The 27,957-nt window shown below is 41.8% G+C and overlaps 1 protein-coding gene across 1 annotated transcript in view; it reads right to left on the bottom strand.

The window, feature by feature from the left end:
- The window catches only part of ACOX2 (acyl-CoA oxidase 2), a 223,853-nt gene that overhangs the window by 156,439 nt on the left and 39,457 nt on the right, over positions 1 to 27,957 (bottom strand). Inside the window, exon 2 of the mRNA XM_086939062.1 lies at positions 2,787 to 2,949. Coding sequence (XP_086795188.1) covers positions 2,787 to 2,949 — 163 coding nt within the window. The remainder of the gene's footprint in view (positions 1 to 2,786; positions 2,950 to 27,957) is intronic.

Below are 27,957 nucleotides of genomic sequence, written 5' to 3' on the forward strand. Positions count from 1 at the left end.
TGCATTTAAGGAATCTCAAATAGAGATTCCTTAAATGCAATTCCTCGCAAATATGCGATTTCGCAATTACCGATTTTTGCATTTGGGATCATGAATCCCAAATGCAAAAATTGCACTCGCAAAGGGCCAGATTCGCAGAATCTGGCCCTATCAGCCCGATTCATCAAGCGAAATTGCGCTCGCAAAGGGCCAGATTCTGAGAATCTGGCCCTTTGCGAGGGCAATTTTTGCATTTGGGATTCATCATCCCAAATGCAAAAATCGCTATTAGCGAAATCGCATATTTGCGAGGAATTGGATTTAAGGAATCTCTAATAGAGATTCCTTAAATGCAATTCATCAACCAATTTGAAATTGCGAATTCGCAATATTTGGTCGCAATTTACCACGAAGTCTGACTTCGTGGTAAATTGCGAAAAAAGAGTAAAAAGCACTTTTGTGCATTTTTTTCTTTTGCATGTTACACACACACACATGTCCTTTGGACATGTGTGTGCGCAACACCTGTTTAAATTTGCATTTAAGGGGTGCCACAGGGTGTCCTTTGGACACCCCTGGCACCCTTTAAATCGCTATCTTATTTGCGATTAGCAAATTGCTAATCGCAAATAAGGAATACTCCCCATTCATTCCTATGGGCCTTTTGGCCATAGGAATGAATGGGGAGTTATTCCTTATTTGCGATTAGCAATTTGCTAATCGCAAATAAGGAATGTGTAGGAATCGCATTTTATTTTGCGATTCCTACATGAATCCCGTTTTGCGAGTCTGTAATAGCGATTCTTTATGAATCGCTATTAAAGATTTGCAAAACGGGTCTTTGATGAATCTGGCTGTATGTCTTTTAAAATGTGTTTCGCTATGTGCAAAACAATTTGGCGAGCCAGACGAGTCATTCAGACTTGCAAAACGGTTTTACAGCACTTTCTGAACCCCAAATAGGATCGGTGTAAATTTGTGAGTCCCATAGGAATGAATGGGGAGTTATTCCTTATTTGCGATTAGCAATTTGCTAATCGCAAATAAGGATGCGATTTCAAGGGTGCCAGGGGTGTCCAAAGGACACCCTGTAGCACCCCTGAAATGTAATCTACATTGGTGTTGCGCACACACATGTCCAAAGGAAATGTGTGTGTGTAACATGCAACTTAGAAAAATGCATTTAAATGCATTTTTCTAAGTTTTCGCTATTTACCACGAGGTTTGACCTCGCGGTAAATAGCGGCCAGAAATAGCGAACTCGCAAATTAAAAATGGTTAATGAATTGCATTTAAGGAATCTCAACTAGAGATTCCTTAAATGCAATTCCTCGCAAATATGCGATTTCGCAGTTACCGATTTTTGCATTTGGGATCATGAATCCCAAATGCAAAAATTGCACTTGCAAAGGGCCAGATTCGCAGAATCTGGCCCTATCAGCCCGATTCATCAAGCGAAATTGCTCTCGCAAAGGGCCAGATTCTGAGAATCTGGCCCTTTGCGAGTGCAATTTCTGCATTTGGGATTTATCATCCCAAATGCAAAAATCGCTATTAGCGAAATTGCATATTTGCGAGGAATTGGATTTAAGGAATCTCTAATAGAGATTCCTTAAATGCAATTCATCAACCAATTTGAAATTGCGAATTCGCAATATTTGGTCACAATTTACCACAAAGTCTGACTTCGTGGTAAATTGCGAAAAAAGAGTAAAAAGCACTTTAGTGCATTTTTTTCTTTTGCATGTTACACACACACATGTCCTTTGGACATGTGTGTGCGCAACACCTGTTTAAATTTGCATTTAAGGGGTGCTACAGGGTGTCCTTTGGACACTCCTGGCACCCTTTAAATCGCTATCTTATTTGCGATTAGCAAATTGCTAATCGCAAATAAGGAATACTCTCCATTCATTCCTATGGGCCTTTTGGCCCATAGGAATGAATGGGGAGTTATTCCTTATTTGCGATTAGCAATTTGCTAATCGCAAATAAGGAATGTGTAGGAATCGCATTTTATTTTGCGATTCCTACATGAATCCCGTTTTGCGAGTCTGTAATAGCGATTCTTTATGAATCGCTATTAAAGATTTGCAAAACGGGTCTTTGATGAATCTGGCTGTATGTCTTTTAAAATGTGTTTCGCTATGTGCAAAACAATTTGGCGAGCCAGACGAGTCATTCAGACTTGCAAAACGGTTTTACAGCACTTTCTGAACCCCAAATAGGATCGGTGTAAATTTGTGAGTCGCAATTGAACAGATCAATGGTTTGTAAGTATCACCATAGCTGTAAACCACTGATCAGTTACCCACCCAGAGTTAATGTATCAAAGCACAATTTGAGTATGAAGACGTACGTGCAGATGTGGTTGTCGAATAAAAGAAAATATACACTGGAAGCAGCAAAAAGGAAGATAAAAAATTGTTAGCGGAACACTACGTTGCAACAACATAATGGAGGTATATTTGGGTAGGTCATGAAAGAACTGGGGTCAAAAAGAAACAATAATTAAACAGAACACACTCACAAACCAATTTTGCAACCCGTTTAAAGGAGTTGAATTTAGCCGAAGGGCATGGTTTGAGGGCAAAAGAAGACAACACATTTAAGTACATAGCAAAATAGGCAAAAATGTTTTATAAAAAACATTGAGGGCAATGGTGCATTGTGCTTAGCTTGCATTAACACCACTTACACTTACAAGGAAGACGTGTAAGATTTCTGCACAACCGAGTAGAATTTAAGGCAATTTCAGGTGCTGTATAATTTCAACTATTCTGAAACTAAATCGTAAAATGAATCACCTGTATATAAATTTCTGTTCGGGTCCATTTTCTTGCCAACCCATCTGCTCCATTTTCTTCCGGAAGTTTATTGTCCTCTTAATACTTCCTTCATATCTTTCCTTTAGGGTCTGAAAGTAGATGTCCTGTCTACTGAACGCAGGATCACTGTGAACTGCAGCTTCTAAAAAAAAAATCAAAGACAAATATGCAGATTTCCAAATGCGCCAGCAGGGTAAATGCTAGTACAGATTTGAGGTTTATATTTTACATTCAGCCATTTGGATTATTGTACAGTGTTTAAAGAGTTTTTCTTTACATTTATAGTAAAAAAAAAACATATGAAACCAAAGTACCAACAAATATTTGTTAAAAGGTAGGGATTAGAGGGTAGCTGCTTCTCATCAATTAACATATTAATATTGGAAATAAATGTTTTTGAAGACGTTATCAATATATGAAGCTTTAGAAAAACTGTAGATAGTCATTACTATCTCAACTCCTTCACAGGGAAAATGTATATCAAGTGGGTATGTGGTTATTTTTGTCTTAATCTTTCAGTCATTGAAGTGTATTTTTCGTTAATGTAAACAGCCTGTTTAGTTACATATGTATTAGTTTTGTAGGCAAAAAATTCCATAAGTTTAACTTTACAAGTTCAAATCCCAACTGCAACTGCAACTATAGTGAACTTGGTCTACACAAGGGTGAATTGTAAGTCTCCAGGGGTGTGGTCGGGGAACAAGGGATCATTCAGATCACTAGGCATCTTGTATACAATTTAGTGAAGCGTTCCCCCCAGACTGCCTGGTTTAAGGAACAGTCGATATAAGGTTCAGAAGGGGGCACTCCTGTGGGCTATGATTTTCCAAAATAGTCTATTATCACCAGACCTGGTTGCCACTAATAGGTCGCTCCAATTGGAGTTGTCCCAGTTGCGTGGCATTAGTGTTTTCTTTTAATTGGCTCTAGCTTTTGGAACCTCAACTGGGGTTTCGCTTTGAGTGCATTCATTGACTTGCTCGCCCCTAGTATGCCAGGCATTTGAGATGGAACCGTGGTTCTCATTTGAAGGGGACTTCCTCCGGATGGGTTTTGACAAGACCATTTTTTAGTGAGTCGGCTAGTTTACTATGAACATCAACAATTGGAATCCCGAAGGAGGAAAGATGACAAAAAGGAGATAGGACTGCATCTAATACTTTATAGATCTCCAGTAAAATCTTAATATTCCCCAAGATAGATGGGCATTTAATAAACCTACGGTTATTGCTCTGGGTAGGTGCCTCAGCTAGATTTGTTGGAGCACAGCGTCTTTTGACTGGCTTCCATGAAAGCGCTAAGTATAGAGGGTAGTGATCTTCATCCTACCTGTTATCAAGAGTGAAGTTTATCAGTTTCTCCCACATAGAAACAGAAATCAATATATAGTCAATTTTAGATCTAGACGTTGGTAGACTGTTTTTGTCCTATATGGATCTACCATTGCATGCCCAGAGCCCATTTCAGATAGCAAAATGGGCTAGCTACGAGGTTGCTGTTCCGAACGGGACATATGAGCTAGAGATATGGGAGGGTATACCTAACGCTCATCTTCTTCTTCCATGACCAAATCAAGTTCATATATGGGTTCATAAGTCACGTTCATGTCTTCCCTAATAAGCAACATGCATTTAGATTTGATTAAGCTAATGAAATGCCCCAAAGTAGACAAGGTATCAGATTCCAAATTCCTGCATCAAGGCCCAAGATAACCTTTGAAATAATACAGACTAACTACCTTTTTAGTTTAATTTTCATGCCTCACAATTCTGGTGAGTCGATACTCAATTGTTGTATGCAAAGATTTAGATGTCTTATAGGCAATCAAAAGGCTATGATCCAATTGTAGCCTCTTCTGGGCAAAGGTCAGTTAGGCTGAAGTTTCCTTTCTTCCCTTGATTACACATAAGTGTAGTTGGGCACTCTATTCCCTAATATAGTGACAGGAGACAACACCTACTGTGCTTTCTGAGAGTGAAAGAACCAGAGAGGGATAACTGACCTGAGTTTGATGAAAGTAACCCATTTACAGAATGACAATTCCTGCAGGGGAGCTTTGGACCTAAGAGCCCTATGCTATAGAATTTCTAAGTGGCTGGATGTGCCCTGCTTAAAGACTACGTACAGACTCTGCATGAGATTGAAACAGGTAGTTGGGCTGATCCCATGTGATGGGAATCATAAGAGAGAAGACAATACCATGTTCTCGCTCATGATGCAATAAGAAGCCCTAAATACCACTGCAGAGTAAGGCTTTAAAGACAACTTATGTGAAAAACAACAATATCAGAACGTACCAAATCGCTGGAAAAGCTGCGCTACACAGAATTGATACATATATGCACACTCGCCTTGTCTGTTAACAAGTAAAGAGCGAACTCCAATGAGGTTAGTTACTGTTTGCAGTCCCATAATCCCACCCACACGGACTGTAGAATTAGATCAGTTAAGGCATGTTGGTGTACTTGGTGTTTATGTTAGATGGAGTACTTACAAAAGGTGGCATGGCAAAGGACTAGTGAGGATGTGTTTACAGTACTCCCAGGATCAGGAAGTTAGATGCGTCTCTCACCAGATGACTACCCAGGCCAGTCGGTTCAGCTGGAAAGGCTCGCACACCCACAGAAATATCTTTGAGAAATGGTCCAAAACCCCAGAGGGATGGTAGTGGTGGGTATAGGGCTGTTAGAGCAAGGTGCAGTATCAACCCTTGATTGTCAATGTGTCTGCACACTTCAGTACCAGAAATCTTCTCCAGTGTTTGTACAGACCTTGTGCAAACACTGGAGGGGAACTTTCCTTACCATCTGTGGCTTGTGCTCATTACACAGAGTATATGTACATGGCTTAAGGGTGTGCTAGGTGCAAGTTTAATGCTTTGTATATTGCTCAATTTGACTATCTAGTGATTATAATAGATTGTGTGCTTATAGGATAGATACAACTCACAAACATGGGTCTCAAACCTACATAAGTAGCTTGGCACCCTAGGAAAAATCACTGAGCAAATTGTTTTGAACCTCAGTGTTTCAACTAGCATAACACAGTGATGAACCTTTGTAGAAACACCGTAGGAATTAGTACATTATAAAATCTAAAACTGTTCTAAGTTCATCTTGAAATCTTATATGGATCCTAAAACGAAAGGATAACAAGGCCTGGTACATGTTCTGACTCTCCTGGATCTCCCAGCCCACAGATAATCCCAGTGAGGAGTAGAAAAAGAGTTAAATGAGAGTACAGCTACTCTGAACAGCAGCTGTTGGCACGACGGACAATTCTTGGACCAGAAGACACTTGTTATTCCAGGTTAATACTGGACCGGTACCATCAATCCAAATGAATCTAAAACCTTACATCTGCTTCGACTACTACATCACCAAGACTTACATAGGCACCTTTACATTGTCACACTAGTCTAGTACAACTGTAGAGTTAAAATGTATTTTATCTTTGCATCAACACTATTACTTTCCTAATGGATGAACATCTCCGCTTCTCCTACAAGTAACCATCAACCCAAAATCTAACCCTACCTACCTACGTGCTGTGGTACAGCTCAGCAGATGGGCACTCCAGATTTCTTGATGTTTCTCTGCAAATGACTTATGTTGTAAAGTTGCTTTAGTGTTGGATGGTGCAGACAGTACAGGAGGAACAGTAACCGAGCGACAGATCTCTGAGATTATGGCTTCTCCCTCCCCTCGCTAAAGGATAAAGTTGCTCGAAAATGTTGACAGTACAACATGTGTGACACATATTGAATAGTAATTTCGACAAACAGGGGCAGCCCTATTACCTGAACCTGGGGCAGAGTAAAGACTAGAATCCTAACAACGGTTCAAGTACTGCATTACACAAAACACAAACTTAAAAAATCAAACAGGATAAATTATTACTACATCACATGAAAAACGATACCCCTACACAATAACAAATTCTATACAAAGATTATAATAAATAGTCACAAAACAGTGGGGCTTACAAAGTTACACACAAACCACATAATAAAGGGGAATGATGGTGTAAACAAAAACAGTGGCTGAGGAAACCTTATACATAGAGACTTTTATAACATAACACAGAAGCAAAAGTAGCAAAAGATGCTTCCTCTTCAGTAAAAGCCACAGATGGGTGTCAGCGGTATTTCGGCCAGACTAAAATTGCATGGTCATCATCAGGACAAACAATACTTATTGACAGAGCATCCAATAGTGAGATCTAGAACAAATAATTATATACAGGGGTATCAAAAAAAGATTGAAAACTATTAACATCAGCATAGCAAAAGACCAAAAAATCAGTTGTTTGATTTGTTAAATGTGTATTTTGTGTAATGCAGTGCTAGAACCCTTTTTAGGATTCTAGTCAGCACATATTGAATAGAACAAATCCCCACTAAACTCCAATGGGAACATTTTTCCTTTTTTTTAAGCGGTTTTTTAGACATGGTACACCAGTCATTTTAAGCACACTGTTTTCACCTGTTGCTGCTGCTTACTGGCGTGCTTGATAAGGGAGTAGGACACAAGGGCTGCAAGATAAAAAAAACTGTTACCTCTCCTCTGATTGGTCACGTGCTCTCCACAGAAACGGTCCATCACCAGAATTTAAATATTTTGCAAGTAACTCACTTTTGTCAATTTGATGTTGCTCCCTATCTTTATGGCCTATGATAGACTTTAAAAAACAGGGTTCCCCAGTGGGTGACAGGCACTCCACTGTCCAACGCGCCTCTCCCCCAGAGTGGTACTGAGCAACAAGGCCTGGCTAGAAAGGTGGTGCTCTAGTGAAAGATTACTTCCTCCAATCCAGTGCTTTGAAAAGTGCACCTCAGCTGGAGGAGCAGGAAGGCATTGCAAGCTTAGGCCACAAAATGTGATGAAGCCATGCTGTCAAGACAGAGTTTCACTCACCTTCCGGACTAGGCTGTGCGATCATTTCCCTCCTGAGGCGGAAGCCGGGAGGATGTTGTGCAGAGATTTCTGGTTTGCTTTTAAAATTATCACTGCATTTAAAATTTTCATTTCGGCTTGACTGACAAAGCTTTTCACTTGACACCACCTCCCCCCTCATCCTCGCTACCTGGGCCACTCTCAGCCGAGTGTTGACGCTGAGCAGTCCGGTCCCGGGTAGACGAAGAATATTAGCGGCCATATTGGGTGTGTACAAGCGCTGTGACGCGCTCTAGCTGCGCATAAAAGGGGCATTCCTAAGCCCTGCGCTCGACTAGGCTGTGCGATCATTTCCCTCCTGAGGCGGAAGCCGGGAGGTTGTTGTGCCGAGATTTCTGGTTTGCTTTTAAAATTATCACTGCTTTTAAAATTTTCATTTCGGCTTGACTGGCAAAGCTTTTCACTTGACACCACCTCCCCCCTCCTCCTCGATACCTGGGCCACTCTCAGCAGAGTGTTGACGCTGAGCAGTCCGGTCCCGGGTAGACGAAGAATGTTAGCGGCCATATTGGGTGTGTACAAGCGCTGTGACGCGCTCTAGCTACGCATAAAAGGGGCATTCCTGAGCCCTGCACTCGACTTAGCTTTGCGATCATTTCCCTCCTGAGGTGGAAGCCAGGAGTTTTGTTGTGCCGAGATTTCTGGTTTGCTTTTAAAATTATCACTGTTTTTAAAATTTTCATTTCGGCTTGACTGACAAAGCTTTTCACTTGACACCACCTCCTCCCTCCTCCTCGCTACCTGGGCCACTCTCAGCCGAGTGTTGACGCTGAGCAGTCCGGTCCCGGGTAGACGAAGAATATTAGTGGCCATATTGGGTGTGTACAAGCGCTGTGACGCGCTCTAGCTGCGCATAAAAGGGGACGGTTATGTCTCTGCGCAGCGGACACGCCGGATCTGTGCCGGAGTCCTGCCCGTCTGCGCCCGTCAGCGCCATGGAAGCGCCAGGGAGGCTGGCCCTATACACAACCAAGCCTCATATGAACCTTTGTATACCCTATCCGCCTTAAAAACCCTCAAACATCCTTGGCAGTCTAGCCATCACACCTATCCCCCGGACCTGCTCATGACCGACCCTGATTGTGGTTTGAACAAGAAAGGCAATCACCATAACTCCCCGGATACCACCCATAAGCGGTCTGCCCCTAAGAGGCCAGGTCCCCCCCCCCCCCACTTCTAACTACTCTGGGTTTCCTATTAACACCCGCTCGTTAGTTAAAAATAATGTCACTTTTAGGGAATTTATTCTAGAACAAAACCCTACCTTGGTCTTCATCACCGAAACCTGGGCTACGGACTCCTCCGAGCCCGACCTAATAAATGTGATTCCAGAAGGCTATGCCTTGGCCAGAATGGACAGAGTTAGTCGCAGGAGAGGGGGGCTGGGGATCGTGTATCACAGTTCGACAAGAAGTCGAATCGATCACCTGTCCTCCCCGTCTGACCCCTTCCAGGCCTTATATTTTGCCTTAAACCCCTTCCCCACTGTGTCCTTCACTGGGATCCTGATATACAGGCCCCCGGGCCCCAGGTCCGCTTTCAGTCTCGGACTTCTTAAGACTTTGGAACCTTACATGGATAGACCCAACCTTACTGTTCTAGGGGACTTCAATTTCCATTTGGAGAATTCTAATTCCTCTGAAACTGTACACCTGTTGGACGCCCTCGCCTCCTGTGGACTTCCTCAGGTAGTGGGTAGTCCGACCCACCTAGCAGGGCACACTCTAGACGGGGTATTCACCAACGACCCCCGGCTTCAGATTGGCTCTCCTCTCCCCCTCTCTTGGTCGGATCATCTAGCTGTTCCCCTCGATCTTGTTCTTCCCCTTTCCACTGTGCCCCAGTTGGATAACAACAAGTGGGAATCGAGGAGGAACTTCAGGGGGCTAAACAACCATACACTCTTCCCCTTTACATCCAAAATTAGCCACTGTTAGGAAGTGGTGCCGATGCCGCTGCCCTGGACCTGTCAAATACCTTGGCAGGTGCCGTTGAATCTCTAGCGCCGGTTAAGCAACACTACTGTGCCAGGAAACGACCTTCTGCCCCCTGGTTCTCGGACTCCCTCAGGGTCCTCAGACCAAGGAAACAAGAAAGACTTTGGAGGCTACATCTGGACCCCATAGAGAAGGACAAACACAAAAGACTTCTCAAGGGCTATAAAGCCGCGGTTCTGGCAGAAAAGAAGGCGCATTTTGCCAAATTGACTGCCTCACTCAGCTCCCCAGGGACCTGTTTAAAATAGTTGACACCTTGTCCCTCCTTCAGTCACCCGACCCTATAGTTGCCTCCCAAGAACTGGGTGATCAGATCTCCATCTTTTTCCATACTAAGATCATGGACATTTACACAGACTTGGAAGCTCTCAACCTTAGTCCTGGGAGTCCTGTCCCGACCATCGCACCCCCTTTTGAAAGCCAGATGTCTGAATCCTGTTGCCCCCTCACTCAGTTTCCCCCCCTCACTCCTGAGCTTCTTAGTCCTCTCCTGGACAAACTTAAGTCCGGATCCCCGCTTGACCCCTGTCCTTTGAAAACCTTGAAAACCTTCAAAGAGTGCAGGGAGGTAATACTACCCCCCCTTGTTGAGGTCATGAACCTGGCAATCTCGGAAGGCGTCTATCCTCTTCCCTGGAAATTGGCCATTGTTAAGCCCTTGCTGAAGAAACCCGCCCTGGACCCTGGGACATTGAAAAACTTCCGCCCTATCTCTCTCCTCCCTGCCAAGCTACTAGAGGCACATCTTAATCATCATTTGAGCACCTTTCTGGATAGCTCCAGCTCTCTGGATCCCTCACAGCACGGCTTCAGGAAGGCTCACAACACTGAGTCGGCGCTCACAGTGGTTGTCGACAGTATCCGCACTAAGGTCGACAGTGGCCAGACTGCTTTACTGGTATTGTTAGACCTTACTGCGGCCTTCGACACCCTGTCCCCCTCCATCTTAGCCAGCCGACTCAGTGCGGTGGGAGTAGCCGGCCCGGCACTCAGCCTTCTAACATCCTTCCTTGACCAGCGGAACCAAAGGGTGAAGCTGGGCGATTTTCTCTCGCCCGTCAAGCCTGTGAAGTGTGGGGTACCCCAAGGCTCTTCCCTGAGCCCCACGCTCTTTAACATCTACGTGGCCCCACTCGCCAGGCTTGTAAGATCCTTTGGGCTGGAAGTTTTTTCCTACGCCCACGACACACAGATTGTGGTCTCCATATCACAATCAGTGAACATAGCGGCTTTAAATTTTAAAAACTGTATGGAGGCAGTTGCAGGTTGGATGGTTCAGAACTTCCTCAAGCTGAACGGGGAGAAGACGGAGGTCCTCATTTTTGGAGGTAAACACAAGACCTGGTCAATGGACTGGTGGCCTGCTGCTCTCGGCGCCTGTCTCACTCCCGCTACCTCGGCCCGAAACCTGGGTGTTATCCTGGATACCACCCTTACTCTTGATAAACAGGTCAGCAGGACAGTTTCCACCTGCTGTGGTGCGCTAAGAATTCTTAGAAAAATCTCCCACTATCTCTCCCCAGAAGCACGAAAACAGGTCGTGGTGGCTCTTCTAGCCTCCCGGCTGGACTACTGCAATGCAATATATCTAGGCATTAACAACGGCTTGGTCCAATGCCTTCAGATTGTGCAAAACGCAGCGGCCCGCTTTGTTGCAGATGCCCCGAAGCGTGCGTCAGGCACTGCCATCTGGAAGAACCTGCACTGGCTCCCCATCCAGGCCAGGATCAACTTTAAGGCCCTCTGCCTTACGCACCACGCCCTAAATGGGACTGGGCCAGAAGACATTCGTCCCCTCGTGTCTCTTTATGTCCCCGGCAGGGCTCTTTGCTCCGCCGACAAAAATCTTCTGACAGTTCCCAGAGTCCTCAAGGCCAGATGGGGCGGAAGGGCCTTCCGTTCCCTCGCACCCAAACTATGGAACATGCTCCCTGATGACCTCAAGGGGCTTGCCTCTCACCCCCTCTTCCGCAAAGCACTCACGACCTGGCTTTTCCGAGAAGCCTACCTATGATCTACACACCTCTTGTTCATACGGCCATACCATCTTCCAGCGCCTTGATGCCTTCGGGTTTAGTTGCGCTCTACAAATTCAAATTCATTCATTCATTCAAGTTCAATGCAACAAGGGTTAAACTAAAGCTTTTCTGCATTTGTCCCTGCAAGATTGCACTGAAATGCCACAAAAATAGAATTCCTCTTTGCCTTCCACAATTGCTCATGGCACTCACTGCGGTGCTGGATGTTTACTACCAGCACAATCGATCATTTGATGCTACAATGATCCATATGCCCAGGCAGAGCCTGGAGCCGTGAAGAGTTGAGGTTGCCAAGTACACGCCAGTGATTTGCTTTAATTATGCAGTGGGGGCCTGTCCTAGCTCCCTCACCGCTTTCTGTACATTGATTGGGTAATTCAGTGCCAGCCAGGAAGGATATCTATGTTTGCTTTAACCCAACCATTGCTTTACAACATTGAGCTCTGTGAAGATGAATGGAGCTATCTCTGGGATGACAACGCATTCAGCACTCCCTCTTGAGAGGGTAGAATATACTATGGTGTGTGTAAAAAAACTACACAAAAGAGGGTTAACCTATGTTATTGTGATCTCTTCGGATCGACATCATTGATGCTTTGGGTCATCATACCCACGAAACATCTGACTGTTTTTATGTCTGCCAAAGGACTTTTATATTGAAAGGATCTAGGATCCAGAAGGCAATTTTAATTCACTGATAATCCCTCATTCTTAGCATAAGAGCTCTGCTTACAAACTGCTTTGAGCCTACCCACTCCGATGATGAAGCATGCCACAGGTGGTACCTGTAGATGAGGATCCTACAAAAATATCCAAGAGATGCAAGGATCGCACTAATTTTCCTGGGTGCTGATCCTCCACTTTCTTGAGATATACTAGGATCCCACAACCAATCTCCTTGTCCGAAGCGATCACAATAACATAGGATAACCCTACTTTGTGTAGTTACTTGTAATAGTATGGTAGGCTGAGCGTTGCACCTTACATAGTTTCTCACTTCCCTTTCTGGTCATATACGTGTGTAAAAGAAGGCCTGAAGAATGTCAAAAGGTGAAGTACAACAAAACTTGTCAAAAATAAAAGGAGCCAAAACATGAGTATGAGAGAGATGTAGAATGAGAGAATACATTGTATCACATAAGTGTGCCTTGCAGTTGAACAAGTATGTAGGATCCGTGGAAAGAAAGAGAACCTTGCTAATTACTGCAGTGGGAGATATTTTAAAGATTTAAAGGAGTGCAATTAAATAGTTTGACAAATAAAAGGTGAATGTCTTGACAATAACCACGACATTGAGATGGTGGATGGAGACACTCTAGAACTATTTTGAATCATGTAGTAGACTGCTGTTTCGTGAAACATCTGTGAAAGTGAGGAAGTTGAAATTATTTGACGTAAATTAACCTCATGACAATGTAGAAATTTGTCCTAACATTAACGTAGAAAATTAGAGTAAATATAGAGGTTAGAGAAAATGTGCTTTTATTAAACGTGAGGAGAGGAAAATGCTGCTTATTTCTGCAGAAAGCTCTCATTTCTGTTGTTCTTTCACTGCTGGGCCTCAATATTATCCTTTATTCTTTCCCTTTAATGAAAATAAATGCCTTTTTATAAATGCATATTAAAAGTTAGAACTGAACTGCAGAAATTGACGTCTTCATGAAATGTGCTGTGTGCAGCAAAATGTATTTCTTTCTTCCTCACACAATATGACTTTTCATATTTTAGATGTATCTTTTTGTAATACATTTTAGCAATATTCAAATAACAACATGTCAACATGAGTGTTTTCTGTGGGAATCGAGAGAGAAGGCAACATATTAGCGTAAAATCTGGTTAGCGATGATCCAACATTCAGAGTTTGCAACATGTTTTGTGCTTTTCTATTTAGTACTTGATACTAGTTAGAGAGAATGCATGCTATGCACATCTCCCCTGCCATGCCCTTTAGCACTAGACTGTGCTACTCTTGCCCGAATTTGCTGTGAGCTACTTCTAACAGTGATTTTCTGTTTTCATACCTTCCAGGAGAGTTACTACACACTGATCATAGCTAGTTCCTTTAGCCTGTTTTAATGCTGCCATTGCAGCTGTTAGGGAACTTGGCTGAGTTTCCAGCACTGCTCTTTGTGGGGAGTTAGTTCGACCTTTCATAGCCACTAGATTCTTGCTCCAAATTCTCTTATTCTTTTCCAAAAGAACTCTTTATGAACTCTTGCTAGGAAGGTTTAGGTCCTTTATATTAAGATAGGGACTAATTTGTTTATGAGACATGCTGTTATTTTGTATTCTAATTCTAACCAACATGTTCTCGATGTTTCTGTAAACTGACTTATCTAACTAACCGGAAATAAAAAGACAAACATGCAAAGCAATCTCGTAATGAGAAAATACAATTTTTGGAACGTGACCAAAGCTCTCATCATTGACTGAACATTAAAACGCTGCAAGTTACTGAAAGATTTAAAACAATTATATGGGTTGTGCTCCATTCTAACACGGTGGCAAAGATTTTTCCCCCAGAAGAAGAAATTTGCATGTAAATTGGAGATTCTGTTAGTAATTTTCAATGTGGACCTGTTCATATAAATGTTATGAGATTTATGTGCTCACAAAAGAAAGTGCAAATACAAACCTCCACCGTAAAAGTTGTATATATGGCTAGAAGGGTATGGTGATGAACCAATAAAGATGAAAGGTTTCTTTGATGCTTCTAGTGAATTTAGATTGAGGTTGATGGTAGAAAAAAATATGTATCCTAGTAAAGTCAACAACATTTTGGATTGGCAACAACTGAAATGGTTGGGGATAAAAGTCTGTGAACAGTCTTAAGATGTAAGGACAAAATTCCCTCACGTTACAAAAGGAAACTTGGCATGTCTTGGGTATTACATGTGCAAAATCAAATTGAAGAAAGATTCTTAACCAGTTGTGAGAAAAGTATAGAATATTCCCATTAGTGTAAAGGCAGCAGTTGACCAGGAGTTAAAAATCTTGTTCGAAGCAAAGGTCAATGAGCCAGCTAAAGCTATGAAATTGTGGGTCCAGTAGGAATCACAAAGCAGCCTGGGCGCAAATCAGTAAAGACCACCCATGTGAAAATATTTGATGTAACATTGAAATTCCCATTTAGAAGGAATTTATGGTCCAACTATTCCAGACCACTTGAAGTAATAACATTGTACATATAATGCTGCAAAGGTTCGTTTTGGGCGTATTTGGAATCTTAACAATATATATATATACACACACATACACACTGCTACGTGAAAGTTTTTTTTACCATTGTACATTGTGTGCGTATTTCATATTCTTCATTTATTACTATCTAGCATTTCATTGTTTCTTGCTGTTAAAGAAAGGGAGATGTGTTTGGAGGTTTCAGAGTAGGATTCAGTTGTAAACAGGACTTGGTTGATGATGCATGGGCCTCTGCTGTTAAGTAAAGCTACAAACCAGATTTTGACATGTACGAGGCTCACCATCACAGGCCGGGATCTCCTCTCTGGCAACTTTAAATTTTCCCTTTCAACCAGCAGGAAAAGTTAAAAGAAATCTTGGCTTTTCAGAGCAGATGTTAGTGACATCTTAAAAAAATCTGAATCTGATTTTCTCTGTGCAGTTCTTAAAGATTCAAGGAAGGTACAGCAGGAGGTTCCTTTAATACCGCTAGAGTTCTATAATGTATTATATTCAGCTTCTCTCAAGCACAACTGGGTTGACTCCGAAGAGCTCAAAATGCAGTAGTTCGAACTGTCATAGGCCTTAGCAAAAGGTAAAACATGCCCTGGACATGGAGAGGCTTGCATTGGCTTACAGAAGTTGACAGCATCCATTTTAAGGTAGCCCATCTTACTTTAAATTGCCATAACACCTTAGCTGCTTCGAACGTTCAGCAACCAGTGCTGAACGTTCAAATAGTGAGCGCTGGCCCGTCGGCCAACGGTCGTGCGCAGCACTGGGGAGGTAGCGCTCGTGACGACCGTTGGCCGACGGCAGCGCTTAAGGGGTTAAACATAAACACTTTAGCTTTAGGATGCAAATTTATAGTCCAAGCCTCACTTCAAGAAGCAAAAAAAAAGTCCAAAAGTTCCTGTCATCGTCCCCTTCTTCACCCGAGGTGACAGATTCCTCAGCACAAGGTCCCTCCATGTCGGATTCAGCCCCACCCTCTCATAATTAGGATCTCACCCTCACTTGCTGTATTCAGGAAAAAGCTGAAGCCTGTTGCTTTGGTTAAGTACATGTAGCAAGACCGGCTCTAATAGACTTAGTGTGCTAGAGGGCACCATATATTGCAGGTTGCTGATTTTACAGATGGAGGATGATTAGTGGTGAGAGGTTAGAGAAAAAAAAAGTAGGATAGTTTTGGGAAAGGCAGACAATAGGGGAGGCGAGATCAAAGGGAGGCGAGAAAGAGAAAGACAAACGGATGAAAGAGTTGAGCGAGTAAGAAAGGCGTCAAGGGACGAGAGAGGCAGAAAGAAGAGTGAGATAAGAGGAGTACGGGATAAACCCATTGATGTCACTCTTAAGAGACACATTTTCAAGTAATTTGCTTATGTTAACTCCATCTTTGGAGTTCACAGCAGCTTGGAAAACCCCAAGATTCAATCTAGGGCTCCTAGACTTCGTTGTTACATGTGATCTGTTGTTGTCTGGCCCTTAACAGTGGAAGGAAGATTTGCTTGCACCATCTTTAGGCAGATGGGAATCCGTTTGATCGCTGGTGCTTTGAGATATTCACTTGATGTGTGGGACAAACACCCAGTTTTTAAGGGCCTAGCAAACTGAATGGATCAAACATACTGTAATGATTTGCTTGACATATTGCCTTGTGTCAGCTTTCTCGTGCTTTCAGCTCGTGCTATGGCACACATACTGTTTACATATGTGTTAAAATAAAACAGGGATACGCACAATTTCAGATAAATAGTTTATTGAGCGTGTTACAGAGAAACAGTGACACACACACTTTTATTGGAAGAGGAAGACAGCGTGTTATTGTAACAGTAACACGCACACTTCGCTTATTGAGCGTTTTGGAGAGACAGTGACACGCACACTATAGTGGGAGAAGGAGCATCAGCGTCTATAACAGTAACATCTAAAACTTTAATTTATATATTTTACAACAAGTGTCTTTTACTCATATAGAAAGTATTAGGGTGTTAGTATAGAAAAGTGATGTAGTGACATGCCTATTTTAAATAAGTTGTAACCAGTGTGCCATGGTCATGTACTTATGGTACATATGAGACATCCTAATTTGTTTAAAATGTATTACTCTATACAGTATAAAGAAACATTATTAGTATAGAGTTATTTGCATAATTTAGGGAATTGCACATTCTACTTTAACCCTTATCATTTTGAGTATCATTATAATAAGTCTTAAATGCAGTCTGTATCACCACCTCCACCTTTTTTAGAATCTCCAGCCAACCCACCTATTTCATGGAGAAGTTGGTACAATGCTTTTGTAACATATTGGGGCAATTGGTGCTTCACGCTTTAGGGCAGAACGCAGGAAATTTCTCCTTCTCAATTCTTTGGGATTTGAAGGTAGATCTGTATATAAACATTTAGCTGCTTTAGTTCATGCAGAAAATTATGAAGAATACACTGAAGCGGTTGGGAAACTTGAACTCAGTTTTGACATTCAACCTAGTGTTGTTGTTATTAGACATACATTTTTTAAACGCGAACAAAAGCCTGCTGAAGATGTTGAAACTTTTATTCCTGCTTTACACAGGTTAAGTGCAGACTGTCAATTTGAGGCATTCAATGAACAATTGATTAGAGATCAATATATTTGCAAATGTTTAGACAAGAATATACAACAGAAATTGTTGTCAATGGGAAACCCTACTTCAGAGGAAACTATACGTACTGCAAAAAGTATTGAGTTATCTAAAGTTTCTGTGAAGGAATTAGATGAAAAGGTTGTGTCAAATGAATCTGTAACAGTGGTTCGTACTAAAGAGAATAAGAGTAATACTACTTCACGAGCAGACAACAAATTTTACAGACAAACTAATAATATTTGCTACCATTGTGGGAATCTTCCACATTTTAAATCCGGTCGACCTTGTCCTGCAAAGAATGTTGTCTGCAGAGTATGTAGAAAATTGGGACATTTCGTAAAAATTTGTCAAAGTGGAAAGCGTTTTTCTTCAGAAGTCAAACAAGTCCCTTCATCTGTCTCTTCATCAGTTGCGAATGTTTCCATTGCAGTAATTATGTAAATTTAAGTAATATACAAGATGACCTTCAGGATATAGTTGTTGTAGTGGGAGACATGTGTGGTTCTGCCGAAGACATGTCTGAGTGTGTTGATCCTTATGTAAATATAAACATTGGAGAAAAGGATGTTAATTTGTTGGTTGATTCAGGAGCAAGAATTACAACAGTAACTCAAGAATTGTTGGGGGGTTCTCGTTCCTTGAAGCCTCCAGACAGATCCCCTGTTTCTTATGAAGGGAGGAGGTTTGAATTGGCTGGATTCTTTGAAGATTTCCTGGAATTCAGAGGTAGAAGAATTCCTGGGAAAATGTATGTGGCCATTAAAGGTTTTTCAATTTGAGGGTGGTTTTACCAGGGTCTGTTTAAAATGGTACTTCGACCTGGAAGTTGGGAAGGAACTAGGCAAGATAAAGGGTTTTGCACACGTCATAAGAGTCAAAGATGGTTCCATTCCTGTTAGACACAGATTAAGAAGTGTACCATTCAGTGTCAGAGATCAAATAGAAAAAGAACTTAGTGACTTATGTAAAAAAAGAAACATAGAACCCATTGGATCTTCTTTGTGGTTGTCCCCTTTGGTCGTCACAAAGAAAAAAAATTGAGACCTTCGCCTTTGTGTCGACTTACGCAGTCTTAATAAAAAAGTATGGGTGGATTTGCATCCCCTTCCCAAGATCTCCGACATGTTGAGCATGATTCATGGTTCAGTAAAGTAGATCTGGCATCAGCATACCACCAGGTGGTTCTTGATCCTTGAAGACACCTTACTGCGTTTGTGTCACCTTTTGGTTCTTACCAATATTGCCGTATGCCCTTTGGGTTGTCTTCTGCGGCTGCTGTTTTTCAGCAAATTATGTCTTGTTTGCTCAAGGACATAAAAGGAGTAGTTGTCTTTCAAGACGATGTGTTAATACATGGTGACTCAAGTGATTCACATGATGAGGCACTTTTTCACGTACTGGAGGTCATGCAGGATAGTGGAGCTGTTTTAAAACAAGTGTGTGTTCAAAGTAAAAAAAATAGAATACTTGGGCCATGTTTTGTCGAAGTAGGGTGTTGAACCTAGACCAGGTCTTATCAAGGCAATTGTTGATAGTCCAGCTCCCACAGACAAAGTTGGACTTAAGTCGTTTATTGGACTCTGTGAATTTTATTCTCGGTTTGTTCCAGACTATGCTCCAAGATCTCAACCTCTTACTAACATGCTTAAAAAAGATATTCCATTTGTTTGGGATGACCGTTCTCAAAAGGCTTTTGAGTAAAAAAATGTTTTTAAAAAAAAGGCTTTTGAGTGGATAAAAACGCAATTGGTTTGTCCCAAAGTTCTTAAACCCTTTGATCCTAGTGCGATGTGCACTATTACTGTTGATGCCAGTGGATTGGCTTTAGGTGCTGTCCTTACTAAATCCATCAATGGTACAGAAAACACATTGGGATATGCTTCAAGGGTTTTGCGTGGTACTGAACTCAATTTGCAGTAATTGAAAAAGACATTTTAGCATGTTGGTGGGCTGTAAGAAAGTTTAATTCATATATTTGGGGTAGACATTTTCAGCTTCGCACAGACCACAGTCCACTTGTTCCTATTTTATCTGGTGAAAGGTTGAAAGAACACACCCCAAGAATAGCCCGTTTATCTACGAAATTGTTGCAATATGATTTTGAAGCATCATACATACATTCCGGGTAATAAAAGAGCAGAATATTTTTCTAGATTTCCTGTGGATGATGAGAATGTTTTAGATTTGGAAGAGGAAGATGAATGCTTTGTTGCAAGTTCCAGTACTGGATGACATGTTCGCTTTTAGTGAGAAAGAATGGAGAGATGAACTTTCTAAAGACAATTTACTTTCCTCTGTCATCAGGCATATAAAAGTAGGATGGCCTAAAGAGAAAAATGTTTCATATGCCTTACAGACTTTTGTTAAACTTTCTGTTGAACTCTCTGTGGAGGATGGTTTGTTAGTGCGTAGTGACAGATTGGTTCCAACTGATATATTGAAGTTACGTTTGGTTAAAGGAGCACATGGAGGACATTTGAGAAAAACACTTACAAAAAGAGGAGGCTGCAAGAATATTTTTGTTGGCGCCAAATGGACAAAGATGTTGATTTGTATGTGGGAGATTGTGTAGTGTGTTATAGTGCAGAAAAAAGATTCAATATCAGAACTCCACCTCTACAAACAATTGATTTACCTAACAAGCCATGGAAAAAGATTGTGTGGGACCGGTCAATATCCTATCTGCGTCCTCAAAGTTTGCCATTGTGGCAATTAATTATTATTCAAAATGGCCTGAAGTGCGTTTTATTGGTGAAACAAATTCTAGAAATGTAATTGATTTTCTAAAAGATCTGTTTCTGCGTGAAGAATTTCCTTCTACCATTATTAGTGATAATGGGGTACAGTTTGTGAGTCATGAATTTGACGAATTTTTGAAACAAGGTGGTATAATCCGTTCCAGAAGCTCACTTTACCATCCACAAACAAATGGATTAGTTGAGCGTATGAATAGAGTTCTCAAAAATTGTGTGCAGTGAGCCTTGGCAGGAAAATGAAATGTACAGAATGCTGTAAGATCGATGCTCTGGTTCTATCATACGACTCCACACTCATCTACTAAGTTTTCTCCTTATGAGCTTTTGCGAGGAAGGAAACCATGTTCGAAAATCTGCCCTGGTTGGGTGTCTAAATGGGTGAAAATGGACTCCATAACTGATTTAGAGATAATGTTTCCAAAGCCCAAGCTAAACAAAAAGAGTATTTTAATCTGAGGAAGAGATCTGTTCCCCATTCCTTTTCTGTGGGTGTTGAAGTACGTGTAAAATTTCCTATGCACAAAAAGAAAGGTTGTTCGAAGTTTTCTAACCCTTTTATCATTGACAAGGTTCATGGCAATGCTGTCAGAGTAAATAACAATCAATGGTGGAATGTGTCAAGAATTGTGAGAAATTCAGGTGGTAAGAAAGTGCGAACTGTACCTGTCGACAAAAATGTAGTTTCTTCTTTTCCTGACCATTCTCCTTCTGTTTTGCGTAGGAGCGAAAAACAAAGTTTTGTTCCTGCAAGATTTCGCTGAATATGTAAAACTTTAGGAAATATTGTTCCTGCTATATTTTACTAAATTTAAAGATATTTATATTGAAAAGTTGTTCCTGACATGTTTTTCTGAATTTCAAGATATTTATTATTTTTTTATTAATTTTTATTATAATTTTTTGTTTGCCTTATTATTGTTTTCTCAAATTCCATTTTGTTTAAGGAGGAGGATAATGTAGTGGTTTGCTTGACATATTGCCTTGTGTCAGCTCGCTCATGCTTTCAGCTTTCGTGCTACGAGCTGAAAGTTCTTTTTTAGAATGTTTGATTTACTTGTTTATTCGGGCAGTTACTGTTGGGAGTTACTACCTGCCGGTTGCTGCGCGGCACCTGTACAATATTAAACCGACTTTCTGAAATCTCTACCACGTGTTTAGTACTTACTTACAGCCCATGCGGCCTACAGTACGTAGGAATGACAACCCGTAAAATCAAACTACGTATCTCAGAGCACAAGAGCACAATCCGGTGTAGGAGACAGGCAACAAAATTAAGTACACATTTTCTGGATAAAAAACATGATCCCACTGCTTTCTCTTGGACAGTGCTCGAGCAACCTTACATTCCTCCCCATGTAACAGACTTCACTAATTTTCTGCTCCGTAAAGAACAAAAGTGGATGTTTAAACTGAAGACTAACAGGAATGGTTTGAATGACGACATTCCATGGTCCACTCTGTAATCCCCACCCACCCACCGCTCCTATTGGTAATTGTATAAGAGCTTGTTCCTTGATTCATCATTTACCTCTCACTGCGAACGTATAGAGGACTGTTGGTTGGGATATCCAAACCGCTCACCCTGAAAGTCTGCCCTAAAAACATCTAGAGGCATCAGTGTCAGACTGTGTCTAGAGAACTTACACGAATCAGATATACAATCTAGATAAATCTCTAGAAGAAGAGAGTTAACAGTATCTACTAGTCAAAGAAATATTTTCTTACACAGTGTCTCTACAGATATTCTCCGTCAGAACCGAGCAAGTGCACACACTTTTTAAACTTATGGCACGCGCGAAGCCTTGAATGAATGGCCATTCATTGATTTCACGCAATAAGATTCCTCTTGACTAGCTTTCAATAACACGGAATGCTTACGCGTAGAACGAGAGGCATTCATACTGCTTCGTTGCTTAGCAGCGATATCAACAAATCGCAGGTCCAATAAGAGACTAGCATCACTAAACACGTGATGACTAATCCGCCTATCGGCATGGCGGTTTTACCGCATACTCTGCCACCTCATCCTAACTGTGTTCTGGGTGACCGCAAGCGTCCATTTGATTGACACCTCAAAAGTTTCTCTCTGGCCATTCATTGATTTCACGCAATGAGATTCCTCTTGACTCGCTTTTAATAACACGGAATGCTTACGCGTAGAACGAGAGACATTCATACTGCTTCGTTGCTTAGCAGCTATATCAACAATTCGCTGGTCCAATAAGAGACTAGCATCACTAAACACATGATGACTAATGCGCCTATCGGCATGGCGGTTTTACCGCATACTCTGCCACTTCATTCTAACTGCGTTCTGATTGGACGAAACAATCGCGAGCGTCCAATTGTTTGACACTTCAAAAGTTTCTCTCGCGCCGGCTCCAGCACCTCCCCAACTGGCTCAGACGGAGGCTAAGGAGTACCGACGGAGAGGTAAGCTGTACGCAAGGGTCGAGACTCTTCTCTTTTCTAAAGAACCTTGGCCATTTAGTTAAATAATGCTGGCACCCTTTTTCTAACTCACATGCTTGATGTAATCGCTAATGACAAGACTCGGGAGGCTGACACTTGTTTCCCAGTAGTGTAAAGCGCCATTCAACATCGAAGACGCTGAGACGCTTATCCCCTTTTTCTAGACAAACCCCGTTCTCAACTAGCATACCATCGACATTTTTGTCAGCTTTACTAGTGAGGCAGATTGCCATTTCTAATGGGCAATCGATACTGTGCTGCAAAGAAACCTCTTATATGGCTCTATGATACCTGCCATGTGTTTTACTCTTCAATAAGACCAAGAGGCATTAACATACAAGATTGTTTGTTTCTTGCTTCCTATATTAGTGCGGTGCTTCCCTCGACCCCTGAGCCGTTGCCAGGCGGGGTGGAGCCATCTACTCCTACTATCATGGTAAGAGGGAGTCATTGAACGACATATTATTATGTCCTAATTTGTAATATCAATGAGATCAATGTGTGAATTTCACCCTTGTTCATTAGCTCAATGTGCAACATAACATGATGCTTTATTCGTATGTAAGTGGTCATTATTCATGTATTAGTCAGTGTCTTTCTCTTCTCTCCCTCATAGTGACGAACATACTTTCTACAAACTAAAGAATACACCTCACATATCAGGTGATCTTTTTTCATGTTGTAAGAAATATAAGTATTGAGTCACTTTTAATTTTTTCACTTCACTTCACTTCTTGCAGTAGCATCTATACGTTTACCGGTCCTGATGAAAGCAATGGACTCGATAGTCCCTAGAAGTTTGCTGAAACATGTTGACCAATCTAATATCAGGGTAGATATTTGTTAAAACTACCTATGCTGCTTTTTAATGTTGGCGGAGCGAGCATATGACCTAATAAAGTTTTCTTATTACTGCTCACTTACCCAATTTTATATATCTTCACTCACCCTTTCCACACACCCCTTTTCACAGCACTGCAAATCAGTCACCCACCATACAAATTGATGGGTAGTTTGTGACACTCTACCACTATTTGGCCGCCACTTGGCTCTCGGGAGGTTATACCATCTGACCTCTCCTTGTCTGAGCCAGTGACGTACCAATGATTGTGAACAACAGGAATGCCAAATGATGAAGGGCGGTTCCGTGTGGTGACGGATGGATAACCTGCAAGTGATCACTGGTATCCAACAATTCTCCTTTTTGTTTTGGTTAGATGAGTTGACATTGTTCTGTTAGTTTAATGACCCACACATAGATTAGTTAGACCCTCTGACACTCTTTTGTTTTTCTACATGTAGCTAGGGAATGTGTCTTGGTCTTTAAAATCCCTCAGGCCCTCCTCCTACCTTTCTGTGTCCCTAGTACTTACTTACTACACACATGTAAAATAATCTTCACCAATTTCTGTTTTCCATTGTATGTATAGGTCATTTGTTAAAGGTGGAGCTACACCTCACAAGCTAAACATCTCTACAGGGTGTTTACTTCAAAAGAGAATGATTTAACTGAGAAATTTGCATTTATGTTATACTGATCTTACAGATGCCCACACTGGGCAATAATCTCGAGGGGAAAAAGGTTCTAATTTAGTTTAAAGATAGCACTCATGTTTTGGATTGCACTGATAAAAAAAGATTTGAAATAGTACAGATCTGAAACTGTAAGTGACCTCTAAATACAATAAAAAACAGGAATTGGTGTAGGTTATTTTAGGTGTGCTTGATCCATACAGTTTGCAAGGCCCCTTATAAACGGGGCAAAAGTAAAACAATATAAAGTTCATGGTAAAATGTTAAATTTTCAACAATAACAACTGGTCAAAATGAAGTCCATAATACAGCAGAAAGTTTCACTTGAAGGCTGTTTAGTAGGTTTTCATAAGACTGAAAGAGTGAGTATGTGCAACACTGTTTGTGTTGAGGGATTTCACACCCTTTGACACTGATGCAGCTTTATGTACACCAGATGCTGGTGTGACTGTCAGTCTTATTTCTCTGTCTATAATTCATAATCAGGAGTAACATTGTATGACAGAGTTATGATTGCCACATTCTGTACTAAAGAGGCTTTTAAATTCTATCTTGCAGAAGAAGACCATTTAGCACAGAGAACCATTGCTGAGGATGCAGTCAGTGGCATAGCAAACGTAGAGCCCCAGCACCCCCTCATACAGGACCTGGGGCCTCCTGCCTTTTGACCACCCTTTCCTCTAGCGACCACTAATCAGGTGATAACTTCGGGCCTAATTTAGAGCTTGGCAGATGGTTTGCTCATCCAGAAACGTAGCAGCTATCCCATCAGACGTAATACAGGGTCATTATATCCTGCGGCACTTGTAATATGGCAGACAGGATATCCATCAAGTTTTTGAGTGAGTAACCTGTCCTCTAAGCTCTACATCAGACCCTTAGCATCTGACATCCTCTGCCTGCTGAGAGTCTTTAACATGGGGGGAAATACACTTGTTCAGTTTCCCTCTCAAAAAATTAAATTAGTATAGTGAAGAATGTTTTTGCTGTTCCTGTACCAGTTGACATTTTCAGGATGAATATCCAGAATCTTTACGGTTGTGCCTGAGAATGAGTTTTCAGCCTACTTAAAATAATCTCAGTTACAACATTAAGATTCTCGAAATGGGTTTTGTCTTATTAAGACCAACAAAAATGAATGTGTCCTCATATGAAGAGCTTTGATACCCGATACTGTGGGGTCAAGTTCAAGCTATATAAAACACTGTTAAGAATAAAAAAAGACACATATCCCTCTCTTTAGCTCTATTACTGTTGTAAGACCAGGTGCATTTGTTGTCTGAGGCTGAAAGAGAAACGGGAGTGCTGAATGGGAAGCCGGTTAAATATCTCCTAATATATACCCTCCAATTTGAGACAGTTAAACAAAGAGTATTTTGTATAAGAAATTATACATCATATATTTTGCAGGCATGCAGAGTTGCTGCAAATGTACTATTTTTTCAACCTTGAGAGGATAAAGGGTTGAGATGGCCCATCTGGATTCTGTAGCTCTGATCATGAGCTTATATACAAAGGTATATCTCCTTGACTATTACACACAGATCTTAGAAGCAGGTTTATTTGCCTGCTATACAGGTAATAAAATATGTAACATGCAGGTACCAACCAGATCTCTGTCACGTGAGCTGAACCCTCTGATCTCTCTTATTGGGATTTTAGCCTATTACCACAGGGTACACATAAATGTCTGCAGTTTGAGCCCAACTCAACGACCTACATCAATAGCTTAAATTAAGCTCTTTTCACAAGCCCAAACAGTGCCCATACTTTTCTTGGAAGGAAGAAATTCGACTAGTGTTCTTTTATACAGCGATTTATTTTACACTTTCTGTAATAGAGAAAATAAAAAAACAATCATCGCTTCTAGGTCACACCACCAGCAACAGAAGAATCCCCAGGCAGCACTGCATCCTCCCTTGATTAAGTGAGGCTCACAAAAGGCAAGCAGACACCTACAAGTTTTATTGTTGCTGGGAGGACACTTAATGTATTCATCTGCCCTCCCCCTTGCCGCAAACCTGTGGCTGCCCGTTACACAAGACGCCCTTGTTCTACGCACCCTAACCTGGTACTCCCTGACTACCATCGGGAATCTCTTCCCAAATGGCCATGTATTCTAGCGGACAGAAGACGCCTGATTTCAAGATGCTTCCATCCTGGACCAATTTGTTCCACAGCGGCTGCAAGGGGCTCTCAGAGTCCAGATTCCCAGCTACCCACTGGAGCAGTTTGACTTCCCACCTCTGACAATGCTTATCCAAGATACAGAAGGGGAGCACCTGATATCCAAACTCCACAAATCATGCCTGCACTTGCTTCCTACATGGGACGCTTGGGTCGTGCTGCCTGGGAACGAGACCTAGGATGCCTGCTTTCAATGACCCAATTGCTGTATGCAAATGCTACTAATTTCCCTTAATCATTGCCAAAAAATGCTCCACTTTAAATTCCTATGGTGAGCATATGACACACTGACTAAAGTACATAGGATGGAACTCCCCCGCCCCCATTCCTGCCCCAACTGCCACTTACCATCAGCTGACTTTGCCCATGTGGCGTGGACCTGCGAGAAGGTGGCTGTATACTGGCGGACTATTTTCGAGGAGTTGGTTCGTATGACGCACGCTGGCCTCACACCCTCGTCGTTAATAGTGTTCCTGGGGTTTGTTCATGATGTCCCTGTTCCCTCGCACTGCTTCATTGCTATTGCACTTTTGCTTGTCAAGAGGGAGTTTGCTATACCCTGGGGTAGCAACCACCCAACCGCACGCAATGCTTGGATTAATAGCTAAATACATTGCAACATTGTATGCACATCTACAGCCGTCTGCGCGATATATGGCAAATGCTGTGTGACTATCTCCTGACGCTTGAGGGCACCGCCAACTCACAATCTGCTACCCAAGTTCACTGAGTTGGTGCAGGGAAATACTATTCACAGCCGAGTGGACTGCGGAGGTGACCCTGCCCACCAGCTGCGGAACCAAATTACAAAACTATGTGTATAATTCTTCCCGTTTTGCTCACTGTACGTCTGCATGAAAAAAGGGATGAAATGATTTGCTTGTCAAGAAATTGTGGGCCACCCTGTATGTGAAGTACCTTTTACTAAAAATGAAAAATAAAGCTAAAAAAATGTTTTTTTACTGCTGCTTGCTCCTCCTCCATATCTTGGACAATCGTTGCTCTCAGGTCACAGCACCACCGAAGCAGGGCCACATACAGCATTACAGAAACCTTGAGTATGGATTGTGACCTAACCCCAGCCAATCAAGAGCATCGTACGGTCCAGACTTCCTAAGCAAAGTGCAAAGCCAAAGGCATCATACGGCCTAGTCATAGTCCACAAGTCTTCTTGGCGCTCCACAATCAATGTTCAACCAACATCAAGATCTTTCAGGAATCTCACCTACTACTTACCTTGTCAGGAATCAACACAGCCCCTTCAACCTAATCTACAGATGACCAGGAGAAAAAATGAAAACATTCTCAATGAAGAATTCTTAGGGCTCGTGACCTCATTCTTAACCTGACTTCAGCCGACCAGGTGACTTAAGCACCGAAGTAATGAAGACATCTTACACCCTC

This window comes from Lissotriton vulgaris, chromosome 9 (assembly GCF_964263255.1).
Source record: "Lissotriton vulgaris chromosome 9, aLisVul1.2, whole genome shotgun sequence".
Taxonomy (NCBI): Eukaryota; Metazoa; Chordata; class Amphibia; order Caudata; family Salamandridae; genus Lissotriton; species Lissotriton vulgaris.